Source organism: Empidonax traillii, unplaced genomic scaffold, assembly GCF_003031625.1.
Source record: "Empidonax traillii isolate 1590-97213 ecotype Southwest subspecies unplaced genomic scaffold, ASM303162v1 scaffold1761:size64199, whole genome shotgun sequence".
Taxonomy (NCBI): domain Eukaryota; kingdom Metazoa; phylum Chordata; class Aves; order Passeriformes; family Tyrannidae; genus Empidonax; species Empidonax traillii.
The window spans coordinates 38,732-57,831 of record NW_020956954.1 but is presented as its reverse complement, the minus strand read 5'-3'; the positions used below and the strand labels follow the sequence as shown (position 1 = coordinate 57,831).

At 47.9% G+C, this 19,100-nt stretch overlaps 1 protein-coding gene across 2 annotated transcripts in view; it reads right to left on the bottom strand.

The window, feature by feature from the left end:
- Positions 1-8,612: 8,612 nt before the first annotated feature.
- The window catches only part of RAD18 (RAD18 E3 ubiquitin protein ligase), a 31,780-nt gene continuing 21,292 nt past the window's right edge, over positions 8,613-19,100 (bottom strand). The window contains exons 11-13 of one of the 2 annotated variants that reach the window (XM_027908578.1): positions 18,229-18,385; positions 11,329-11,391; positions 8,613-9,282 (exon numbers count right to left, since the gene is read on the bottom strand). In XM_027908578.1, the coding sequence (XP_027764379.1) occupies positions 9,174-9,282; positions 11,329-11,391; positions 18,229-18,385 (329 nt within the window). In that variant the 3' untranslated portion in view covers positions 8,613-9,173. The remainder of the gene's footprint in view (positions 9,283-11,328; positions 11,392-18,228; positions 18,386-19,100) is intronic. The other variant, XM_027908579.1, reaches the window with a different exon arrangement.

The following is a 19,100-nucleotide window of genomic DNA, read 5'->3' as shown; positions in this document are numbered from 1 at the left end:
CCTGCCCCAGGAACTCAGCTCACAGCACCGACACACGTTAATTTGGGCAATTAACGCTGGCCCGAGCCCAGGTTGGCTGAGGCTCCTGGAGCCATCCAGCCAGTCCAACCTTCTGGCCCACGAGGACAGTAACACTGTCACTGGGGGACATTAAAATGCTTTACTGCTGGTTGTGTGGAGTTGCTGCCTGCTGCATGTCGACTGTGGGACAGGTTTGGTTCTGCTACTGGAAACCAGCACTGGAGCCAGCACTGCTGGGGGTTCCCTCGTAGCAGAAGAAGAGACGGACAAGGTTTAATCATCCTCTCCATATGCCACTTTCTCACATAAATTACCCAGTATTAAACCCACAAGGGGCTCAGGAAAGAGGCACTTGCTGAACACGAAGTGATTGCTGCACTGGCACAGCCCCAGGCCCAGTGATGGGGGGAGGCAGCCCCACAGCTGGAGCTTGGCCCCAGGGACCCTCTCCGTGGGCTTTGGGTGGGTCTGGTCAGGGTCACATGAAAGGATCCAGCCCTAAGGTTTTAATGCCATTCCTCTCATCTGCAGTGGGAAGAGAGTGGAGGGAATTGCCATGGTAAATGTCCCACCTACAGCCAATGGGATGTGGGAGCTCAGGACAACACCCAGCTCCCGCTGCCCTTCCCTGGGTCATCCTGCCAGCTCTGTGCACTGGCCCCCAGCAGCCAGACATGCTCATGGTCCCTTGCAGCCCCTCAGTCCTTATTCAGGCAAAGCTGCAGCTGCCCCACAACCAACACCCAAACTCACGTGGTTTTAAAGCAAAGAATCCTGTGAGAATCAGAGGGTTTTCTGAGTCATCCCCTGCTCCTTCCAGCTTTAAACATCCAGGGATGCCATAGAGCTGGAAACATTTTTATTTTAAAAACACATGCTTTGGGATAATCAAAAGCACAAACACCACATAAAGCTAAATTTAATTGCATGTTGGTTTACTGCTGAATCTGAAATAGCTGTTTTTCCAATAGCTATCTGGAATCCCAACTTTACGGTCCCCATGACACAAGAGGTCTGGCAGAACGTCAAGGCCAGGCCATGGCTTTGCAGATGGAGCTGCATCTGCCCATGAACTCGTGTGTATGGCTGTGGCCCACAGCAGGCACTGCAGGCTGCAGAGCAGGGATATTTTATCTGGCTGCTTTTGCATGGGAATTTCTCTTTATCCAAGAAATTTTCCTGGTCCTCACCCGCTGCACTCAGCCTGCAAGAAGGCCAGTTTTGGTAAATTCACTAGAACTAGAGCAATGAGCAGCCCCACACACACACCTTCCTGGAGGAGGCATCTCCATGTGTAACACAGAGCTGGGAGGGTTGGGGGCCTCACGTGAGGCCTGGGAATACAGGAAGGCCAGAGTAAATTACAGGTTTTCTGTGTCTTTCTTAAATGTGCATGTGACTGAATCCCCAGGTCAGATATCAACTTTCTCCATGGCTCACCAGCTGGTTGTGCTGATTTCCAGAGGAATACAGAGTCAATACTGTAAAATGTTCTGTACTGAAGGCAACAAGGCTTTGGAGACAAACCGTGGAAATACCAGCAATGCATAGAATTATGTGGTCCCAAAACTTACTCAAAATTCGTTGTGTTACTGAGTTCACTTACCAGGGGTAACATACCTCCATCTAAACATGCTGTGTGGACAGTTACACTCCTGGATAATGTCATGTCACCCACCACATCACCCACCTGAACCGTGCTCTGGCCGTGGCAGTTCTTCGTTAGTTTAAAAAACAAAAAAGGAAAAAAAAGATAAAAATCAAATTGAAAAACTAGTCCTCAGATTGATCATAGAAAATCAAAAATGAGAAGTAAAACTGCAGCCCACAGTCAGTCCCAGCATTCCTGTCCCAACACACGACCCCTGCCTGGGCTCTGGGCAGGGCTGTGCTATGGCTGGGGGATGTTTTGGAAACTGAATCATCAGAGCGCTGCTGGAAGGAGAAGAGGAGCTGGAGAGGCCAGCTTGTACGTGGACAAATGGAGAAGGGAGGAACAGCTTGGAACCTGAAGCCTCCAGCTCTAGAAAGCATTCACAGCAGAAAGAGAATTTCCAAGAGTTCATGCGTGTATCAAGATCATTTCTTCTGTTCCCTTCTTTTTGTTTATCTGGGAACACGCTGAGGAACTCGGTGTTAAAGATCCTTTCACATCATGTTCCTGAAAGGTTCATGGGATTCAAACCATGTCCTTCGAAGAAATCCCCAACTCACTGAACTCTGTCAGCCTCTGCTCCTGTGGCCTCTGCCTGCACCAGAGCTGGAGCCTGGCTCGGGCTCAGCCAGCTCTGGGGGACAATGTCTGGAGACAGAGCCCGAATTTCTTGGCATTAACTCAGCCCCATTTCCACACCCATCACCACAGGCACCCCGAGAGCAGCCCTGGAGCCTCTGAACACACACTGGGTTTCAGCTGGTGCCCAGAGGGCAGGGGCACCTCCTGCCCTGTGCCCACGGGATCCAGCTGGGATACAGCAGCAGTGCTGCAGTCAAATCAGCGAGCTTAAACCCCTTTAAAGCAGAGCAGACCCTGGATCCCACTGATCCGATAATCCACACTGATCCTATCATCCAAACAGTCCCGTTCAGGCTGGGGCAGACCCTCTCAGGTCTGTGGTTTCCACAGGGAATCCCCCCTGCTCCCATCCCCCCAGTGCACACAGGCCACACTACCCTGCACGTCCAACCACTGAGATGGTGACAGGGGCTCTCCCCAGGCCCCTCCCTGAGGAACTGGGTCTGTACAGGGCTCCAAATGGCGCTGGTTGTGCTAAAATGTTTCTCACTTCATCCTGTTACAGCCTCAAAGCCATAAAAACCAATGGAGCCTGCACAGACCGTGGGAATAACAAGCTGGCCTAATACAAACAAGTATCCATACGGTTTCAACAAAGAGGCTTCAGGTTCAGCTGTTGGGAGATTATATAATGATTTTACTATTTTGGGGAGGGTTTGCTGTATTTGTGCATAACTTCAGCTGCCCTGAAATCTCACTCACCACCAAGGAGGAATGAAAAGCAAACCAGACACAGGGAGATCCAGTGCCCTGTTCCCTCCTCCTTCCCCCCTGAGCCCTCACCCACAGCACTGGGATTCACACCTGCAGCACAAACAGGTCTTGTGGGACCTGCACAGCCCAGGTACCACGGGACATACTGAGCATCACCTCCTGAAATCTCGGATATTCACTAAACATTTCCATGGTATGGATCACCCAGCTAATGCCAAGCACCAGATGCACTGCACTGCCCCGTGCTGCAGCCTCAACCCCTGCACACAGATGTTCTGCACAGTAAAATGAAGCACTTTTCTATTTGAGCAAAACATCTGCTTAGGCAAAGGCACAGGAGCCAGAACAAAACCAAAATATAGCTGTCTACCTATTTTAATGCATATTCATACGTGAATTCTACAGTAAACATACATGTAAAGGAAAGTGAATCAATTTTGCTGCTCATCACCACTTCACCAAATCCATGCTGAGCAATACGAAAGGGGCTGCAGTCCTTGGGATGATTCATTATACTTGTATATTTGTGTGAATGTGTACAAGCAGGTGCATGTCTGGAAATGCCCACACAGGTGAGGGGGTTTCCACCCTCTCCCATTTCTCTCCCACCAAGTACCTGCCATGAAACCCCCAGCTCAGGCTCCAGGAATGCAGCTGTGGGGCCAAATAACTAACCAGGCTGCTGAGCTCAGCTCTGAAAAGCAAGCCCAGCTACATTTATAGAAACTTTTCTGCCTTACTAATTACTCCCCATTTGCAGTAATGTGTTTACCTTCTCCTTCCTGAAGCTGGTAATTCGTCCTCCTCTTTATTTCATTGCAAGTGGTTGATTTGGAGCCAACTCACCAGTTTGTCTGAATCATTTTGAATTCAGGCCCTCTGGCTCCTCTGGCTCCTCTGCCGCCAGGTGGGACAGAAACACAATTATTCTTTGCTCTGGACAGCAGGTCCCAGTGTTGGGTTTGCCCAGCAGGGAACAGCAACGATTCAGCCAGCATTCAGATCTCAGCCTGAGAAACGGTTCTTCCCACCCACAGCCAGACACACTCACTCCCTCCCTGAGCCCACAGTGCTCCTGGACAGACCCCCTGGTGATGGGATGAGGGGGCTGAGTGAGGGCTTTTTATCTTAAAGATTGTGAACTCCCCCAAAGCGCAGAAAATTCAAGCAAACATTAGAGCTGGAAAGACGATGAAAACACCTGAAAAGGTCAGCATTAGGTAGTGCAAATCCTTGCTGTAAAAGCCCTCATTAGCTGGGAAAAAAAACCTCTTCTCCCCTGTGAGAAAAGTGGAGGTGGAAATTTTTCAAATCACCCAGTCTCAGACCAATTTTCAGAAAACTAAGGCATTTTTCATCCTGTTCAGATTCTGAAGCATCTACCAAACACAGCTGCTCTTCTGGTGTTTGTGACACAGAACATCCAACCAAAGGCTGGAGGAATTGGCCCATCATTGCAGTTCTCCTGCAAAACCAGAACGTTTGGGAAAACACTGGAAAACACCCCAGCACAGCCATCCCTGAAGCAAATCTGGGTAACCCCCAGCTATTTGATTTGGAGGGGGACATGGGGTGAGAGCACACAGGGAGCCCTGTGCCTGTCAGGGGGACTCACTCCTGCTGCTCCCCCGTTCCCAGGACCGCTGCCGTTCACATGGCTCCACTGCTGGGCTGGGGGGAACAGGACATTTGCATTTCTGTGATTATTTTGTTTCCAGCTTTGCCCTCCTGCCCTGGCCTGAGGGACTGGTCTGTGACTGAATTAATTTCCTTCTGAATGGATTTGCCGCCCAAAGCAGCCGTTCCCAAAGCTTTCCAGTGGCAGCCCCCACACACAGCCTGGCATCGCCTCAGCCCAGGCTGCCAGCACCAGTATGGGCCCCCCAGGAGCTTCTCCTCGCTCCCAATTCCCCAGGGAGCCACAGCTGTCAGGATCTGCTGGCTGGGGATGGCTGCAGAGGGGCTGGACCCACACTGGGGCAGGATGGAGGGTCCCCAGGATCCCACATCCCTGGCAGTGGGGTGGGATGGAGGGTCCCCAGGATCCCACATCCCTGGCAGTGGGGTGGGATGGAGGGTCCCTGGAACACCACACTCCTCCCAGCACAAGGTATATGCTGTGGATGATTTAACACGGGCCACAAAATGAAAAGGTGCAAAAAGAACTCAGTAACTTCATGATTACTCACTTAAAACCCACAATTGTGGGGTTCTTCCCCTCTCGCCAGGGCACAGCAAGGCTGAGCAGGAGGACACGACCCAGCGTCTCACTGTGCATTGCCACTGTACAGCTCCTCCCTGCTGTGACTTCTGTCCCCAGCCTGGCTGTTCACAAGTCCCCAACCGCTCCCACTTGCCCCTTGACTTGGTGACGGAGGAGCAGAGCTGCCCAGGGGAGCGAGGGGACAGGACAGCGTGGGGAGGACACTGCGTTTCCTTCCTCGCTGTTGTTTTTTCCCTTACGTTATCCAATTTCTGCGAATTCGGGGCTGGTGAGATGTGCAGCAAGTCATTTATGGCACCCAGGGGATCAGCAGCCACTCCCAGCAAAGGCCAGACCCGGCAGCCCCTGGCACTCGCCCGGGGCTGGAGCTGTGTCTGGCAGGACAGGCTGGATCCTGCCTGGGCATCCACCCTGTCAGGGTGGGAATGAGGCACAGGATCATCAAATCCACATTTTTTCCTAAGCCCCCACACTGTCCAGTGTGTCTGCTCCACGCAGCCTCCCCCAGCTCCTCAATCACAGTGTCACGTCCACACGCCCTGCTCGGATCTGTCACCTCTATGAGCACCACCACCCACCTCTGACACCACCTCACAGCTCCCTACAAAAGGGAGGGGGAAAGCCTCATCTCTGGTAAAGGTCACCAATTTGGACTTTAAATGGCGAGTTCAACAATAAGTGATATAAAAAAATGAATCCCCACAGGCTGTCAGGGAGCCAGTTTGATTTAGGTCCATATTCAAGGTGGCTGTTCTCTCTCCCACTACACCAAGTAATTGTCTTGTTACCTTAATGACAGTTCCTGTAGCAGTGTAGCTCTTCAGCTCCTTTTCAGTGGTAATGTCCTTACCTGCAGCCACAGCAGTGCACAGAACAGTGCTGGGGCAGGACTCATGTCCTGCATCATCCCCACACACCAGCGCCTCCCTCAGCACTCCAGCAGCTGCTTTGTCAATGCTTGGAGAAAGCTCTTTATGATATTATTGCTGCTCTAACACCAAAGGTTTCCCAGTTTGCCCAATTGTGCATGGCAGGGGGTTTTTCTGAGGACCAATACAGCACTTTTATGAGAAAAACTATCACATGGCAGCAGTGAATGAATCCGTGAGACGCTGTCAGTTTTCAGTGATTTTTAACTACTTGCAAGCAATTTCCTTTCAGTCATGAAGGGTTTTGCTGAAATAAACACCCTCCCTTCAGCTGCTCTTATCAATGGCACTAAATACAGCAGCCAAGCAGCTTTGCCAAGCAGCAACACGAAAAAAAAAGTCAGCAAAAAAAATCCCAAATCCATGAGAAATCAAGTGAGACACAGCAGCAAACACAGTCACCCTCCTGTGTCCATCCCTTGGCACCTGAGGTGTCTGACAGCTGCCAGTGCTGCTGGGACCATGCTGGGGGCTGTATTTCAGTGTGCCTCTGCCTGTGCTGTCTGGGATCGTGGCTGACATTCAGGCTCCAAAATCTTCAGGGAGTTCAACAAAAAGGTCAAACCTTAGGAAGTATTTCAGGGTTTTTCCTTTCTTTTTTATAAAGGTGCCTTTTGAACTGCTTTGGGGGGCAGCTCCTCTCAAGGTTTCCTTTGTCTGAGCTGTGTTCCAGCACGCACAAAACACCCCCATGAAAACCCAAGCGTTTTCTAACACCACAGCAAGGTTGTCATCATAAACCCCAGACTGGGAAGGGTGAGGGCTGTTTGCAAACCCATCAGCAAATGCACCACCATGGGAGAGTCTGAGGGCTCTCAGAACCCAAACCAACCTCTTCATCACGAGGTGCTTTAGGAACCACAGGAACTCCTCATTCTGCCCAGGCTGCCAAGACAGGAATCCTTGGAAGTGGATTCCAAGAGGGACCACAGAGGGACCGAGCTCTGCTGGAGAAACCACAGTGTGATTGACTGAGCAAAGGAAAACATCATCCCAAAGCTCATGGCTTTGTACACATTCTGAGCACAGCTCCAAGGGCAACACTCTTCCTTGGGTTCTTCAAGAGCCACAGGGGACACATCCTGAGGCCACCACAAGAGTCAGACCATGACACTGCTGTCCAGGAGCTCTTTCCTGTCTTGCTCAGAATCCCTGCCAGCCCTTGGGTACCAAGACGCTGGGACAGACCCCCCTGCCAACCCCTCAGGTATGCAGGAAAACAGGACAGAAGCCCCCACCAGTCCCTGGGCACCAGGATGCCAGAACAGAGCCCCCAGGGCTCAGCTCACCAGGGTTTACCCCTCCTTGGGCACTTGCCCAATACTGATTTTTCCTGAGTACTTTCCAGCCCGTACTTACTCAATTAGACTATTTCTCCTTCTTGGGTAGGGAAACATCTTTTCCTCTCACCTCAGGAGTTATTGCCATTAACTTCCAATGCAGCTCTGCGAGACACCCGGTTCCAAGGTGGCACAGGAAGGATCTGCCGCTGATCTGACACATTCACAGCCCGTTTATTCCCTGCACTGAAGGCAAAAGTCCCTGGGAATTAAGATCACAGGACCCCAAATTTCCCTGTGGATCCAGGTAAGGACCTTGTGCAGCACCTGGCAGGCCATTTCCAGGCTGAGCTTAGGCAAGGTGGGCACGTGTCCCCTTAGCCTCTGTCAGCAGCAGAACCCCACTCTGGCAGCCCAGCTCAGGGTTTATCTTCCAACAGCACTACCAGAGCTTTCCCAGGCTGTTCTCTGTGTGACAGGGGACATCGTGACCATGTTAAAGAAAACTCTGCTAACTCAAACTGAACTAAACCAAACCAGCAAACCCTTCCAGGGCTACCCAACAGCTGATGCAAACCCCATCCACATCAATTCCATGGCCATTCCACACATAAACATCTTTATCCTTCCCTAGTCAACTGCACACAATTTCAATACCTTGTGTGAGCTACTGTGATGAAAAGGCAGCCCTAAAACAGACAACAAAAACTGTCTTTCAAAAAGTTTTGTTTAGCAAAAATGAAACAAAAGCACAATCAGCTTCCTGCTTTGCCTCTGCACCTCCTCACCTTGTGCAGTTCCATGGTTTATGTTTGCCAAGACTCAGGAACACAAACATTCCTGGGAACAACAGCTTGAGGAGGAATATTGCTAAAAGCCAAACACCAAGACCCAGCCACAGTCTGAAATTAATTGGCACTCAACTCTCAATTTTACTCAGATTTTGTGCCTTCTTTGCCAGCTCCCCCTGATGGGCTCTAACAAAGCTTCAGGGCTCAGCAGAAGCACCTGTGAGTATTTTTCATGGGATGTACTTTGCTTACAAGCCATATTTTTAAAAACCTCCCCTGGTGTTCAGATTCACTTTCATTTTCTTGCATTGCTTTATTTCATTACAAAATTCTACCACCTCCCAAGGAAGATCAGACTTTTCAATGTTACTATTTATTTTAAAGCTAGAATACTTTGTGTCCACTGACTCTCCAACCTCTTTCCAGTTTCATTACTTCAAACCAAAATAACGAAACATAATACTGAGCAATTTGACACAGACATATATAAAAAAGCCTATTTCTGTAGAGCAGAATTCCCCAGCATCCCTCTGCCTTCCCCTACCTTCCCCAAGGAACTGGGGCACCAGCACCTGCCCAACCCCAAGCCAAACACTGTCCTGCAGCTGCTTCCAGGAGGGCAGAGCAAGTTTCCATGGGGTGAGAGCAGGAACAACAGCAACACATGGTCCTGCAGTGGTGAGGGGACACGAGGGACAGGAGCCAGCTCATGCTCCCACGGGGCTCCGGCACCCTGGGCTCAATCTCAAAGGTAAATGGCCCACAGTGCTGTGGAGAAACCCACCAGCCTTGTCATTTAGGCAGCTGGAATGGCAGTGATGCAGAAATTCAGCATTTTACTCAGTATGCAGATACACTGAGGATGGGAAAAAGCCAAGCAGTGTTTCCCAGTGCTGAGGATCCACCATCCCTGCAGCATTAGCTCCTCTTCCGCTTGCTCCTGGGAAGCACTTCATCGTTCTCCAGCATCTGCAGCCGCTGGGACTTCCTCTTGGTCACTGTCAGGGCCACGGAGCTGCTGCTGCTGGGAAAAAAAGGAAAATAAGGAAAACAAGAGATTGCAAGTGCCCTGAACACCACACATGTGACACTGCTGGGAGCAGCACACGGGCACCGCACGCGCACGTGTTACTGGGGACCGGCTGGGAAAGGACCTCAGAGCTCATCTCATCCCACCCCCCTGCCACGGGCAGGGACACCTTCCACCAGAACAGGCTGTTCCAAGCTCCATCCAGCCTGGCCTTGAACAGTTCCAGGGATGGGGGAATACTGCTCTGCCTTCTCAGTTGAAGAAGATAACAATACCCACAAACCATCCCATTCACCTGAGCCCACAGGGACAAGGAGTGTCGTGATGTCTCTCCTCCTGTCTCCAGGAACCAGCTTGGAACACAAGGAGGAGCAACAACCTCCCAAATCCCTAGTCTATAACTGAGAAGAGTGCCTGGTGCTGAGAAAACCATGATGATGCTCTATCTTGAGTCCCTGTCCTCCTCAGGGGCACGAGCACCCGGGCACAGGAAAAGGGCTTGGTCAGGGTTGTCCCTGAAGGAAAGCACACAAGACTCCCAGCTTTGCAGACACCCTCCTCATTTATGGACAAAGAATTTTCCACTGCAAACTCAACAAGTGTTTTCTTTTTAGTCACAGAGTTAATTTTAAAGAAAAAACTGTTAAATTAGCCATATTTAAACAAAGCAGCTGATTTCCATCATTCAGCCTCGAAGCTTAAAATTCCACTTAGTGTCGACATGAAAGATGCCGTTCATCTGTCAACAGCTTTTGCTAATGAAACATTTCTTAAAAATACACTCTGTTTTAAACCATCTGCTAGGCTGAATCCATCCTGCAGGGACTATTAATTCGGCTTAAACTGGGAATTCACAAATGAAAATAACAATGGAAAACTCTCAGATGCCCAAGTCCACGTCTGCTGACTGTCACAAGATACGTATATAACGATATAAAGGGATCAGTAGGAACAACTCGTGTTTCAGAGCTGTACCACAACAGAAATGGAGCTCTCCCATCCCTGAGACCATTAACCACACCCAGGGAGATCCCTGTGAATCCCAGCTCTGTCAGATCCAGCTGGTACCCCGGCAGTGTGACTGAACACACATGCCCAGAGTGCCAAAGGGAGGAACCACATGGATCCATGGCCCTGTCCAGCTCTCTGCTCTGACTGTCACAAAAATGAGAGTTGTATTTCTCCCCAAACCATCACTAACAGACTGACACTGTCACCTGCAGACCCCAAAGTGGGTTAAGCAAGCTCTTGTTGCCTGAGACAGTTTCTGAACAGAGGGGCCATGGCAGTGGAATTCAGATCTCATGGAGCCCTGAACCTGCCAAGTCTCAGGCACTCGTCCCATTCCACGTGCAGCAACACGCTGGCTTCCACAGAACTACTGACATCCACAGCTGCTGCCAGGAGCAGGTCCCTGTTAACACTCAGCTGCACAAAGATGCTGCTCAGGAGCAGGAGCTTAATTTATACGAGAGGGATTAAAACCTCACTGTTTCTCAACTTGAATTTACACCTACTTGTCAGCCAATAAAGACTAGGTGGCCAACAGCAGAGAGTAATAAACTGCTGTAGTTCATGGGGGGAAAAGGCGACGGTTTGAGGATTCAACTCGGGGAATGGGGGACAGAGACCAGAGAAAAAAAGACCTTTTGTGGCTGAAGGACTCAGTTCACGGAGCAAATGCCTTCTCCTGGGAGCAGTGAGGTGTCCTGCCACAATCAGCCTGGGTAACACACAGCACTGTGCTGCTGGGGAGCTCCTGCTTACTGAGCCTCCAGAAAGGAGGAGATGAAGGTGATTTTAATGGAGTCAGGCAAGTTCTTCACCCAAGGAAAAAGGAAGTCAACTATTTTAATAACTAACTACAGAGCATTTAACTCCAAACTGTCTTTCCGTGGAATACTTTAAATACATGGAAAAAGGTCTCTCCAGGGCATGGCTAAACACACACTGAACTGGGACAAACATTTCTCATCTTTGATTGAATTCCATAGCCATTAACAGGGAGTTTTAAGAGTCACAGCACTTGGATATTCCCCTCACCTGTTAGAGGACACTGAACACGTCTCACACTCTTCCACATCTGCCAAAATGTCCGAATTGGTGCTGAAGGGGAAAATAAAACAGATGTGAACTATTTTAGCAACACTTCTAACACAGCAGGGCTCGACTTGGCAGTGGCAGCAGAACCTGTGGATGAGACCAACCCCTCTAATAGCACTGTCAATGAGAAATAACTTCAACCTACAGCACAGGCCAGAAACTTCTTTCTCTGCATTGCTTAATTTTCAGTTATTCCCAGGTCTCAGTGTCATTATTTAACACACAAGATAATCTCTCTGTTCATGTCTCAGTGGTATCTACAACAGCTTTGCATTCCCAGGCACCAGGCAGTATCTCTGGAGAGGATCTGCAGGATGCTTTGGTGGGTAAAGTGAAGGTAAAGTGCACTTCTTTTCTAAAAGCTTTTCTTCAACAAATGACACACGACTTCTGGAAGATGGCAGGATTTTTTTCACCCTTTGCCATTTTGTCTCCTCTCTGAAGTGAGAGTCGTCAGCTGTTACTGTGGCAATAACTAAAACAGAACCACCAAGAGGAATTCAGGTGGACAAACAGCCAGGTTAGAGGACCCTCTAACACGTGCACACTCAGTCATACAGATATAAAGGAAAAGGATACCAAAAATGGATGGGGAAAGTTTTGAAGCCCAGCATTGTTTTTACTCTCAGAATTAGAAGTCCATCAAAAGCTCATTTTTGGTGCACAAACTGGATGCCCAGAGAATGAGTTATTATCATATTTCCAAACCCTACTCTGATGTTCCAATTACAATTAAAAAAAGAAGTGGGGAGGACATAGGGCTATTTGTGTGCTTTTAGTCCCCTAAAATAGAAAAAGAACAGGTTTGAGGCCTGAACACGATGTACTTCCCTGCCTTGAAAACCGCAGCATTATCATCATTTATCACCCCCCGTGTTTGGCACTGCAAAACAATAAAAGTGAAAAAACTTGGCTAATGCTCAAACCAATAATGCTTGTTCAGAATTTACATCTGGAATCCATGGTCTGTGCCTACCAAATTTTTTTAAAACTGAGCACAAAATGTCCTGGGGAGTTCCCCCTTGGCCCACACATGGAGCTGTGAAGGGGCCATCAAAGCCCCGGCCATCAGTCCCCAGAGAACCCAATTAACTCCTCCATCCTAACTGCAGTGAGACCCTGAGCAGCTAAGCCACTGTACAAACCAGGGCTCTGATCTTCCCCACTGGAGCTAAAAGCCCTTTGTTTCAGGATTCCTTCCAACAGCCCTGCACTCAAGCGGTTCTCTGCATCGCCACTCTCCCAGGCATCAGTTTTGGTTCCAAAGCCCAAGGAAGGCAGGATTTGGAGCTGAGGTAAATTATACACCTTTCTGCCACGTGCCAGGGCACAAAAGTGTTTGAAAATTTAAAAAAACCCACTTAAATATGCCACAGTTGAAAAGCAATTATCAAAAAACACTGTCAAATACGGAAAAGCAGTTTTGACCACCAAGTGAATTCATATTTTAAATTAATTCTTTTTTGTCCCCTGAAGAAAACTCCTCCCCCTTCTTTGCATTTAATGATTAGCCCTGAAGTGGAAGCATATAAATTAAAAACCAAACAGCTGCCTCGTTGTGGAGGTAGTTTCTATAAATTTTAGCCCAGAGGGGCCAAAGAGATCACAGAATTTAAAACAGTTTTGTTCATTTCTTCAGTATTTTCTGCCTTTTCAATACCCCACAGGTACCTACCTACACTGAGGCCAGGCACAGCAAAAGACATCATCAGACTTTATTCAGACTCCAAATCCAAGACAAATTCCCACAAGGTTTTCTGTCCTTTTCCTTACTAAAGGTCATTACTCTCCCAAGATTTTACAAATCATTTCCAGAGGAGCCAATTTTTATAGCAAAACCATTAAATTTCTGCCCCTGACCTGCTCGAGATGCAGCTGGCATCCTTTGCAGGGGGAGGAGAGGTTTCAGTTCCTGCTCTTATTCATGGCTCCACCTTGGGAAAAGTACAGCTTGAGTGACTCAGGCCATTCCCCACCTCTACGGTCCTGCAGGACTGCTTTCCCTGAGCCCTTATGGACAATCAGCCAGGAGTCAGCTCTTCCTTTCTTGACCATCAGTGGGGTTTGACTTCCACTCCCCCTTTTTTTTATTTAAGATAAACACACTAAGATAGAGAGGAAAAAGCTGACATAAGTGTGAATGACACGTCTTGTTCTGGAACTGAGAGGAGCAAAAGGCTTTGAATTTGTTTATGTTAAGGCAGATGAAGCTCCCTAGGCTCCCAGTGAGCAGCCAGCACCCTTTCACCCGTCCTTATGGACCTGGCTCTGCACATGCCCTGGGCATTTTTACCTCAGTGGTGGCACAAGAAATGAGCTCCAGCCTGTCTCGTTTTGGAGGTGAATGCCCAGTTGAGGAGAGGTAAAACAGTTTTCTCCATCTTGCAATCCTGCTTCCACTCTGTTCTGCCTGTGATGAACAGGATGAGCTCACTGCTGGAACAGCCCGAGCACTGAGTGATATCCAGGATTAACCGAGCCTCACAATGCCTTGCCTGGCTTCCCAGGACCTCCTCTTCAAACCACGTGCCCGTGGCTTCATCACCCTGCCTTTGGAGGAGAGGCTCCCATGGAGGAGAGGCTCCCATGGAGGGAGGCCCTGGAGGGCTCTGTCTGAAGCAAACCTTACACAGGTCCCACTCAGTCTCACTGCTCTCCTTTACTCTCCCCAAGGTTCCTGGCCTTTCCATGGCATCCTCTGCAGCCCAAAAACATGCCTTTGGGAAAGGGAAAGCTCTGCTGGATCTATCCGAGTCTGGCAGCAGCTGGGCCATGGAGGCTGCAGCACCAAGAGCACTGCAGACCATCACTCCTGTTTTCAGGACTCATGTTCAGAGCCCACCGCTCTCGATCACAGACTCACATCCTCCTGGATACAGGCTGGACGTAACTGCTTTCCCCAGGCACAGCTGAGGTCATTGACTGTCATGACGTCCCCAGGACTCTCTCCACCAAACCTCACAGCTCCTGCCATTCGCTACAGCTCACACTTTTGGGGAAAAAAAGTATGAATCAACACCATAGCAGAGAAGTATCATCATCCTTCCACAATGAACCCATGTTTGAGGCCAAAACCCACAGATCAAACACTCCCGTCTAACACTGTGATATAGATCATCTCTGAGCCAAAGTAGTGCAAGATTTATTAAGTCAAAAATGTACTGAAGAACTGAAAAAGGCAGTTATGGCCCTGATCAACACATTTTCATACACTTCTCTCATCTGACAGCGATGGCCAGGGAGCGGGACGATGCTGCCTTTGAACTCAGACTGCAGCAACTGCCAGGGGAGAGCTCGTGCAGCCTTTCCAACCACTCCATCCCACCAGCTTTGCCAAACCAACGTCTGCCGGGCGGATTTTGGAGGGCTGCTGTCATCCAGTGAACTCCTGGGTAACTGAAGCATGGTTCCTATCTGTACCTCTTCTGCTGCTGCTGAACTAAAGCCCATATTCTGCAAAGCACATAAATCCAAGGACAAGTGACCTGTTAAATCCAGACCTTGGATTCTGATCAATGGCTCCTAAGCTTGCAGCCAAAAAACCACACACACTGTAAACGAGGCCCCTCCCCTGGGCATGAACCTCCCCTGGCAGACACTGCAGTGGCTCGGGGTGTTCCAACAGCAGAGGCATTTACACAAGCTGTGCATGTAGCACTTTCCCACCAAGACTCCAGAACTAAGTCACTGTGTTTCAGTACTTCAGCTAAGGTCAGTGTTCTATTTTATCTGCTGTTCAAGTCTCTCACTCTAGTCATCAAGAACAAGCATTTGTCTCTAACATAAAGTTTTAAGAGAAATAATTTGCTTTAAAAACTGTGTATTATGCCCATTACATAAAATAGTTGTAATGGGATATTTCCTCTCCATAGCTCATTAACTGGCTTATCATCGTCCCTCCTCATTTCTCTCATTTCTTTTCTAATTTCCCTATTGTTTAAATAGTTGCACAAAATTTGGCTCCAGTCCCAGGAAGTCAAAGAATGCCATGGGACTATTTGTATGGAGCACTGCAGTCCTGTGGAAGCTTTTTGTGTAACTGTGACTTCAGAGCTTTGAAAAATTACCCTTTCAAAGCCACGGCTGTGTTTTGGTGTTTATCTGCTATGCACAGTTTGCTCTCTTGGTGAGATCATCAATCTCTGCAGAGCCCAGGCATGTTTGGGTCGATGCTTCAACCTCCATTCCTGGCCTGAATCTTTTCTCCAGCAGATGTAAAACTTATTTTCTCAATTAAAGCATTGACTTCTGAATAGTATCAGTTTATCAGTGATTAATGTACAGTGGATGAAATTCTTATCTTGGCCAACTGATATGAGACTGGCAAAGGACAGGCCTTATGAAAGAGGAAACAGAAGAATTACTGATTTTCTTGCAGCATCTTTTTGCAGAACAAACATTTCACCTCTCCAACTTGCAGATTGTTCCGTTATACTCAATGTGCTGTTCGATATCCTCATCCCATCGTAACATCAGCCCTCCATTTATAAGTGCTCTCCTCACAGAAACACAGCATGCAGATCTGGATTTTCAAATATATTTCAAGTTTTGACATTTCAATGTGAAAAACATTTACCCTTGGCAAAGGATATCCTCTCATTATCAGAAATAAAATACAAGCCTCACAAAACCATTACTTAGTACAATAGCACAATGCTACTCAAACCATCAACATATAAATCATTATTGTTTGATTTGTGCTGCATTTACTTCACTGCAATTAACAAAATATCAGCCCCACAATAACCAGAGAGTGATCAAATACATCTTTTTTTGGTTTTCAGGCAGTTTATATGATTACACCTACTTGTTACAGGCCCTGCCAGTGTTGATACAATTCATTCTGGAAACACCAGACCTCTGAGCGCTGTGCTGGGAGGATGAGCCTCATTCCTGGATGGAACTGTGAGGTCCAAAGCTGGTCCAAGGGCACAGCAGGACCCAAGAGGTCTCCAAGGGCCAAACCGAGACGTGGGCAGTGCACTGAGCCATCAGCCCTTTTGCTCCTTCAGAGCAGCTCCCAAGGAACACAAACAGCCGAGGCAAAAAGCACATTTGACTCTTTCCTGTCAGTGTTCAGAGAGGGGGTGATCCCTGTGACCTCTGTTTCTCAGAAGACACAGGTAAACACCCCAAAGTGCTCTTCAGAAAGGCACAGTACGGCAGGAGGAACATGGTGGTCAGAGGAGAAGGGCCTCCCATCATCACCAGGCAGGATATGTCACTTTACTGAGCTTTCACAGTTTTACTCTCTGAGCAGAGTCTAAAGCCGGGGGCTGGATGTAAAGCAGCAGGAGCTGCAGTGTGTGATGTCCCAAGGCTCAGCGGGTCTCTCCAGCTGCCCCTGCCCCGTGCAGGGTCAGATCAGAGGGTCACCCAACCTCAGAGGGAGCTGAGGAATCTGCTCCATCACCACACACCTGCACGTGAGACACTCCAACACTGGCTATGGCAATGTGTGAGTTCTGCATGAGCACAGAGCACTGGGCCCTGTGTTAAAGGTTAAGAAATGACCAAGACAACAGTTCCCTGATCACAGGGAAGGAAAAACTGTCATCATTTGCATCCTGAGAAACTGATAAAACTAGTCCCAGCACTAACCTTAACAGCTTGTTACATATTGAACAGCAAATAAACTGGTATGCTGTGTTTACCAATTTTACAGTACCAGTTCAGGCAGAAAGACACAGACCACAAAGAGGGGAAAGGCCACGGGAGAGGAAGGGCTTTATTGGTCTATAATGCAGGTCTGAACCAAACAGAAATGCAATGATACTCTGAAGGGCAGCAACGACCTTTCCTGCCTCCACACAGTGCTCTGCCAGCCAGCATATTGCTGTTTACTGACAAATATTTACTGTATGCTCCCATTTATTCAAGCAAATGGAAACAGGCACCAGAGCCTGATCCTGTAAAACACAGACATGTACCATTTGATGCTCTCTAATCCCCTAACCCAATCTTCCCTTTCCAGTGTCCCCCTAGGTTTTCACTCACTGTTCAACATTTCCATCTGTGAAAGGGAACTCTCATGACAACTTTTTAAAAGCTCTTTAACCCTCATGGGGACTTTATGAGCTCTTTGAACCAAAATGATTTTAGAAAAATTGGTTCCTGTTAAACTCTTTGACTAGACTGCTCTGTTAATAACCAAGGATAAAGCCAAGCACTACATTATTTTTAATATTTGCAGAACAAGGAGGAAGAGGCACAGTGCTATGACTGTAAGGGGAAGGAAATTGAGAAATGTCACTCCCAGCTCAGCTGATGACCTCCAGCTACTTCCTCTGATTATCTCCCACTTCTAAACCTTTTTATTCCTGGTGATGCAGATGGCATTCTCCTCTCATTTCTGTTATCAACAAGATAGCCAAATCAGCTCTCTTGCTTTTATATCAAACCCCAATTATTCTGTATTTGTTTTCAATTACTTTTTCACTTTTCCTCCAGAAACCAGGGCCCCAGTTCCTTACAGCAATACTATTTAACAGACTTGGGCTGTTCTCAGGTTTGGGACCTCTCTAAATAAAGCTTGCAGCAGAAGGGAAGGAATTCACCAAACGTACTCCTGGTGCCTCAGACACTGCACTCCCTGTTTCTGTACCAAAAGGGACATTTACATTATCAACCCCATAGGAAGTCATTACAAATCCTAAGTGAATTTGTCTTGTATTTCAGCTCCATTCCTGAGCACCCAGGAACACAGGAGAATGGATCCGTGAGCACAGCTCAGCACCCTTCTGTGAGGCAGGATCCACGCACTGCTCGACATTCCTGCCAAAGTTTATCCACCTCTGCTCTCATCTCCACTAACCAGGGGGAAGACACTGCCTCACTGACCTGCTTGTTGATCCAGATGACAGGGAGAATTCAGGAGAGGCCGATCCCTGGCCTCCCTCCACGCAATCAGGTTCACTTCTCTGGTCATCAGCAGTATCTGCCTGGAGTTCCTGGGCTTCTCTGGGGACAACAGCTGGGTGATGCTCTTCCCTGGGCTCTACCAAGGGGAAAGGCACAGATTAGAAAGAATTACAATACAAAATACTATTGTTTAAAGTTCTGAAGCCAGGAAATAGATTTTTAAGAAAAAATAAAGTTCTAAATATTTAAATACCAACACCCCATTCCCACTTGCTTGTTTCTCAAAGCTTTCCCAGGTTTATTTTTCAAGGATTTAATTTCTTTTCCTAGATAGTTTAAAAAAAAAAAACAAAAAAGAAACAAAACTAACCACCCTCTGAGAACTAGAAATGTTTCCTGTTTCATTGTTGAGTTTCAAACAGAAAGAAGGAGAAGAATAAAGGGGAAGGATATGTATGACATTTCATAAGATGGGACTTTATTTCAGAAATTAGCAAACACTTAATGACAGTGCTGTTGGCTGCTTGTGCTACCAATCCCCTTCATCCCCTGCATCAAACAGCTTGACAGCTTCAAGTTTTACAGATCTAGTTAACAGGCTTGTTTTCAGTTGTGACATTTCCTTATGCAGCTAAGAAAGACAATGTCAATCCAGGTAACTGACATTTCCATTTCTATAGGAAAAATAATTTCTAGACAAACACATATCAGATAAAAATTGTAAAACCATTCTGTTGTTTTTATGTCAAATGCTTTGGTCTATGAAAAGACAAACAGTTCTCTGAAAAGACACCTTCTACAGACTAGAAATTCGGGTATGAAAAGATCCTTGTGCCTCTGACTTTTCCACC